We start from the raw sequence: 7,550 nt of genomic DNA, 5'->3' as shown, positions 1-7,550 counted from the left end.
AAGGCAATAAAATTTTGCACCCAAATAAATATACTTTAAGACTTTTGAAATTTAAAGGCCGGGCGCGGTGGCTCAAGCCTGTAATCCCAGCACTTTGGGAGGCCGAGACGGGCGGATCACGAGGTCAGGAGATTGAAACCATCCTGGCTAACATGGTGAAACCCCGTCTCTACTAAAAAATATGAAAAACTAGCCGGGCGAGGTGGTGGGCGTCTGTAGTCCCAGCTACTCGGGAGGCTGAGGCAGGAGAATGGCGTGAACCCGGGAGGCGGAGCTTGCAGTGAGCTGAGATTGCGCCACTGCACTCCAGCCTGGGCGACAGAGCGAGACTCTGTCTCAATATAAAAAAAAAAAAAAAAAAAAAAAAAAAAAAAGAAATTTGAAGAATTCTGAAGTTCCCATTAAATTCTGTGAGTTCTGAATTTAAAGCACAAAGACTGTATATATTATCAGTAACAATCTGTGTTTAACCCTGATACTAGCAGCATCTGTCACAAGAGGAACATATCATGAAATGATACAATCATGAAAGGATACAATTATCTTAAAGGATATAAAAACTCGGGTCATAAATGTCTCCAGAACTTTTCAACAAAAATGGTTTGGTTTCCATACTGCTAGTCTCCAACAGAAATTAGAACATTTTGCCTATTCTTTCCTAGTTTTAAAAGACGTGGATGCAGTTTATCATATTGTTGTGATCAGTGCACATACTGTCATATTTTGCTATCATTTTATTATGTTTTGGCAAAAGAGGCAAAAAAATTTCTAAACATATGTAGCAGAGCATTCGGATGCATGCAAGGTCCTATGGGTAGATTTCTGCAGCTAAGTAAAAACTATATATCTCAGATATTACCATTCCCAACAGAAGTAAAAACTACGTATCTCAAATATTCCCATTCCCAGCAGTTCTCTTTTATTTTTTGCTGACACGAAGCTTTAAAAGTCAATTTTGATTCCTATATATACCTTAAAACCTGCAAAGTCCAGACAAGTCCATGTTTGATGTCTTTCAAACAGCTTCTTATACTGGTTTCTACAAATCGATTCCCCACCTCCTTAAAAAAATTAAGTTCCCTTCAGGCATGTCTTTGATGTTATCACACAGAGACTCTAATTTTATATGGAACTATATGGAACATACTGACAAAGGCATGGCCCAAACCAAAATGTTTTTAAATGACATAGCAACTTAAAAAATAGTACGTATTCATTTAGTACCTTTAAGAATCCATAAGTTATTTGAAATTGCCATGATCAATATAATGTACCAAAGATTATCTTCTGAGCTCATATATCCAATATCTAACATTCATAAAACACATGGACTTTACCATATACACCAACAATTACTGTATTCCTCTCTTAATGTTCTCCAGAGTATAGAAATTTTTGTGGGAATATAAATAGAGCATAACCATGAGGAGTACACTTTAAAAGAATTATCTACTACAAAATATTTGCAAGCTTTATATATTCTATAATTTGATAAATATGGCATATTGTTTCTATTAAAGAGTATATCATTTATTTTCTTGATGCTTCCTCATAGTAAAATAGGGATTTCATGAAGATCCTGTAACTCCAAAGAACAGAAGAAGAAATTTGTCAAATATTTTATTTCTATTAAATTAATAGCCTATAAATAGCCAGGTACAGTGGCTCCTGCCTGTAATCTCAGCACTCTGGGAGGCCGAGATGGGCGGCTCGCTTGAGGTCAGGAGTTTAAGATCAGCCTAGTCAACATGGTGAAACCCCATCTCTACTAAAAATACAAAAATTAGCCAGGAGTGGTGGTGTGTGCCTGTAGTCCCAGCTACTTGGGAGGCTGAGCCAGGAGAACTGCTTCAACCTGGGAGGCAGAGGTTGCAGTGAGCTGAGATCATGCCACTGCACTCCAGCCTGGGTGACAGAGTGAAACTCTGTTTCAAAACATAAAAAATAAAAATAGAAATCAAGAGTTTCAGGAAAGTTGCAGAATATAAAATCAACTCACAAAAACCAGTTGTATTTCTATACACTAACAATGAACAATCTGAAAAGCAAATTAAGAAAACAATTCTATTTACAGTAGCATCAAAAGAATAAAATACTTAAGAATACATTTCACCAAGGAGACAAAAAACCTGTACGCTGACAATCAGAAAATGTTGCTGAAAGAAATTACAGAATGACCAGGTGTGGTGGTTCATACCTGTAATCCTAGCACTTTCGGAGGCCAAGGAGGTCAGAGAACTGCTTGATCCCAGGAGTTGAGGCTAGCCTAGGCAACAGACTGAGATCCCTGTCTCTATAAAAAAATTAATTAGCCAGATGCGGTGGTGCATGCGTGTCATCCGAGCTACTCTGAAGGTGGAAGTGCAAGGATCGCCTGCACCCTGGAATTTGAGGCTACGGCGAACCATGATTGTGCCACTGCACCTAAGCCTGGGCAATGAGGCAAGACCTCATCTCTAAAAATTAGTAATTAAAAAATAAAAATCTTAAAAAGAAATACAGAAGACACTAATAAATAGAAAGGTATCCCATGTTCATGGACTACAAGACAATATTGTTAAGATGTCAATACTATACAAAGCAATCTACAGATTCAATGCATTACCTACCAAAATCCCAAATCCCCAAATCCCAATGTTTTTTGCAGAAATAGAGAAATCTGCCCTAAAGTCAAGGCAAGATGACAATCTCTTTAGCATAGCACATACCATTTTACGTAATTTGGATCTATGCACATTTCTAGCATCATATCCTATCCACCTCCCCAAAAAACTCCCATCTCCCATTCCATTTCCTCTTAGAACTAAACCTAACCATCCATAGTTCCTTGAATAGAATCAAGCTCTTATGTGCAAACTTTTGCATGTTCTATTCTCTCTACTCAGAAAATTCCCTCCCCTTCCACCATCTTCTTTGCCTGGCTAATTAGACTTCATCAGTTATCAAGCCTGGTCTGACATAAACCATGCACAAACCCACTTCCCCACGCAACCACACACACCCTCAGTTCTTCCTTCATGTTTTCAGATAATAACATAGTACACTGCATTAAAATTCTAGACTAGAAATTTCCTTAAAGCTAGCACTATATAGGATTCATTCTAATTCACAAGGTCTGGCACATAGTAACTGCCCAAAAAACATTTCTTGAACATTTTTTTGTATCTCCATGAACACTGGGGCTTGAAAGAATGCTTTTGGGGTTGTTATTTCAAAACTCATTAATTCAAAAGGTTTTTGCCAGAACTAAATTTTACCATGGGAAAGTTTTTTTTTTTTTTTTTTTTTTTTGAGATGCAGTTTTGCTCTTGTTGCCCAGGCCTGGAGTGGCAACGGCGATGAATCCTGGCTCACTGCAAACCTCTGCCCTCCTGGGTTTCAAGCGATTCTCCCCTCAGCCTCCTGAGTAGCTGGGATACAGGTATGCACCACCTACGCCTGGCGAATTTGTATTTTCAGAGAGACGGGGGTTCATGTCATCAGGCTGGCTCGAACCCTGACCTCAGGTGATCCGCCCACCTCAGCCTCCCAAAGTTCGGAACTACAGGCATAAGCCACCACCCCCAAGGCCTACCATTACAAAGTTCTAACACAGACCCACATACTACATGTTTAAGAATTCATGTGAATTAATGTTTAAATAGCACTCCAGTGTAATGGATAGAGACTATAAACACTGCAAGTATTAAACTTATAATAGGAATCAAAGAAACAAATGTCATTGAAGCATTTCTCACACATAGGAAAGTTACAGAATTAAAGTATATTAAAATATAATATCAAAACCTTGAGCTTAGCTTCTTTTAAGACAAATAAATTTACTCATCCTCAATCACAATGCTTATCCTCCGTATATACTCCTTGCACTTCATAAAAACCTTTTAACCTGTTATCACTGTATTGTAAGTATCTGTTTACATGACCTTCTACCTATTAAGGACTGCAGGCCTCTGAAAGCAAGCCCTGCCCATTCACTTCGTATTTCAGGGGCTACAGTGTGCAAACACTATGGTATGTAATTTATGTCTATAGCGGCAAAGAAATTTTTGTAGAGAAAGTTAAATTTAAGCAGGTTAGGTAATTAGCTAAGACACAGAGCAAGTGGAAATGAAATCAGTAATTCAAAATCCAGTCTTCAGTCAACAATTTTACCTTTCCACTATCTTATACATATCACCACTAGTATATAGACGGCAAGTTTATACAAATTAGGTTCTTGTATAAATAAGCACCAATTGACCATAAAAAATGAATCACCAAAACTACAAGTGAAAATGTCCTGCTAAAAATGGAGATCCGCTGTGCGCAGCTCACGCCTGAAATTCCTAGGCATGGGGCCAAGGCGGGAGATCACCCTCAGCTCAGGAGGTGAGACCAGCCTGTGCAACAGAGCGATAAACCAGCTGTCTCCACAAAAAATACCAAAAAACAAGCTAGGCTAAGGTGAAGGTTAAGTTAAAAAAAAAACAAAAAAAACCTAGTTGGCATGGTGTGTGCTCTGACCAACTACTTGTGAAGATTGAGGTGGAGATCACTGGGCCCGAGGGTTGACGCTAATAGTGAGCATGTTGCACCACTCATCCAGCATGGGTGGACAAAGCGAGACCCTGTCCAAAAAGAAAAAAAGAAAAAATGATCAGCTGGGCACGGTGCTGACACCGGTACCTAGCACTTGGGAGGGCGAGGCCAGGGACTGTTGAGCCAGAAGCTCAAGACACAGCCTGGGCAACGTGCAAACTCCCTGCTCTACAAAAAAATACCAGAATAATTAAAGCTGACATGGTGGTGCACACCTGTACCCAAGGTACCCAGGAGGCTAAGGTGGAGGACACCTGAGCCGGGAGTCAAACCCTGAGTGAGCTGGATCATACCACTGCACTCAGCCTGGGCAATGCAGTTGAGACCTCTCCTGAAATAAGGTAAGTAGAATAAATACATGAATAGATAAAAAAATACACAAATAAAAAAAATAGATCTTTGGGCCAGGCACAAAGTGGTCACGGCTGTAATTCCATGCACTTTGGGAGGCGAAGACAGAAGATACATGAGGCAGGAGTTCCAAGACCATCCCTGGGCAACAATAGAGACCCTGACTCACAAAATAATAAAAAATTAGCCAGGCACGGCATGTGTGCCTATTGGCCCCAACTACAGGAGGGAGGCTCACTTGAAAATGGAGGTGAAAAGCTGCGGTGGGAGCCGTAATCACACCACTTGACACATCCAGCACGGTGCACAGTGAACTTGTCTCAAAAAAAAAAAAAAAAAAATCTTTGATTGAACTTAAAGATGGTCATTAAATGTACAAAACTCAACAGTGGACTGAATTTAAAAAATGTACATACACATTATGGCATACTATGTAGCCATAAAAAAGAACAAAATGATTTTCTTTGCAGCAACTTGGATACAGCTGAAGCCATTACCTTAAGCAGGGAACAGAAATACTGCATGTTCTCATTTATAAGTGGGAGCTAAACATTTAGTACACATGGACACAATGAGGGGAACAACAGGTACCGGGACCTACATGACAGTGGAGGGTTGCGGGGTGGGAGGAGGGTGGGGATCAAAAAACTACTTATGGGGTACCATGTTCACTACGTGGGTGATGAAATCACTTGCACACCAAACTCCAGCAACATGCAATCTACCCATGTACCAAACTTGCCCATGTACTACCCCCCCGAACCTCAAAGCTGAAATAGAAAAAATAAAGAGAACTGTCATACAAAGGTATACAAAGCCACTACAGTCGCAACAAAATACTGCTTTAAGTATTTAAGATTTTACCTTGTACTTCTTTATCATGACACTCTTTTAGTTTTGTCCAAAGGTCCTTAAAGTCACTAGATATATCTGCAGAGTTAGGGCTTCCACAACTGCTTCCCGAGATGTTCATCTTGCTTAATATGCTCCACACTGCTTAATATTTTCTGACTTTTTCTGTTACATTATAGAGGTATCAAGTCGTCTTTGGACAGGTCAAATACCTGAAATGACAGATTGCAACATAAATGAACATTGCATTTATCTTTATGTACTTTGAAGTCAGGATGAAACACAAGCCCAGATATCCTCATTTACCATTTCCTTATTTACCTATAATCAATCATTTTTAGAATTTGGGAGGGAAAGGAAAGAATAAGGAAAGATGATAATGGTGAGAAAAGCCCTGATTTCAGTTATTTGCTACATAAGGTAAATTTTCAGGCAAATTTTCTTATTTCTCTTAGAGGAAAAATTATCTAAATTATGTTAAACAGAAAGGATTTGGATATTGAGGAGTTTTTATCATTCATGGTCAGTATTAACTCACCACTATAAAATAATTAATTGTTTTGGCTGGGGGAGCTGGTTCTTGCCTGCAATCCCAGCACTTTTGGAGGCTGAGGTGGGTGGATCACTTGAGGCCAGGAGTTTGAGACCAGCCTGGCCCGTGGTGAAACTCCATCTTTACTAAAAACACAAAAATTAGCCAGGTGTGGTGGTGCGTGTCTGTGGTCCCAGCTACTCGGGAGGTTGAGGCAGGAGAATCACTTGAACCTGGAAGGCGGAGGTTGCAGTGGGCTGAGATTGTGCCACTGCACTCCAGCCTGGGCGACAGAAACCCTGTCTTAATTAAAAAAAAAAAAAAAAAAATTTTTTAACTTTTGAATTGGTGCAACAGCATACTGAGCCCAAAACTGAAAAACATTCTAAGATAGCCTTGACTTAAGCATCCATATATATACACACATCTACATATATTTTATAAAAGAGATAGTCGACTGATGTATTAACACAGATGAGGATCTGTATAACTTTCCAAAAACAAGAGAAGTCAGTAAGATCTAAACACAGCAAAGATCTATGAACACAGAAACATCTTAGAGTTGTAACACAATTAGGGTAACGTTACTTCACGCCTCTCTTAGAATAAAGGTGAATGATTAAGTTTATTACATAGTCCTTGAAGAAACCAACAGGTTAAGAAGTTTGAACAGATTAGTAAATATTTTAATATGTGTTCTTAAAATGAAACCATTAATTAGTTACAACTTAAAAAGTATAGTGATTAGCAAGTCTACTTAAAACCTCACATCTAGCTCCTTAGCCAATGTACTACCATTTCTAACAAGTGCGCGAACTGATTGTTTCTTTCTAACCATTTCTTGAGGTTTCTGATGAAGGAGTTGAAACAGTAATTCTGAAAGAAGCAAGAGTATATGTGAAGCCACTTGGTGAACTGTAAAGAGCTACAAAAATAAACTATCAAGCTTTGCAAAAATTGTGATTAGACTTTTAAAAAATAATCAGCAGAAACTAAATATGAACTGGATTTTAGATATTAGGGAATTATTAATTTTCTTGGGTATGATAATGATTTTTTTTTTTTTTTTTAAAGGCCTTATCTGTTAAAGGGATATTTACTGAGATATTTACAGGTAAAGGGATATATTCTCTGGGATTTGCTTGAAAAAGAAAATACAGCTAAAACAAACAAAAATGGATGTTGGGTGAAGAGATGAAACAAGGGCTGAACTTCAACAATTTCTGAAGCTAGGTGG

General features: G+C 38.7%; 1 protein-coding gene across 1 annotated transcript in view; it reads right to left on the bottom strand.

Moving 5' to 3' along the window:
- The window catches only part of RBBP8 (RB binding protein 8, endonuclease), a 112,728-nt gene that overhangs the window by 83,827 nt on the left and 21,351 nt on the right, over window positions 1–7,550 (bottom strand). Inside the window, 1 exon segment of the mRNA XM_017884017.1 lies at window positions 5,794–5,993. Coding sequence (XP_017739506.1) covers window positions 5,794–5,902 — 109 coding nt within the window. The 5' untranslated portion in view covers window positions 5,903–5,993.

This window comes from Rhinopithecus bieti, unplaced genomic scaffold, assembly GCF_001698545.2.
Source record: "Rhinopithecus bieti isolate Rb0 unplaced genomic scaffold, ASM169854v2 scaffold_13577, whole genome shotgun sequence".
Taxonomy (NCBI): Eukaryota; Metazoa; Chordata; class Mammalia; order Primates; family Cercopithecidae; genus Rhinopithecus; species Rhinopithecus bieti.
This window is presented reverse-complemented; position numbering and strand designations above follow the sequence as displayed.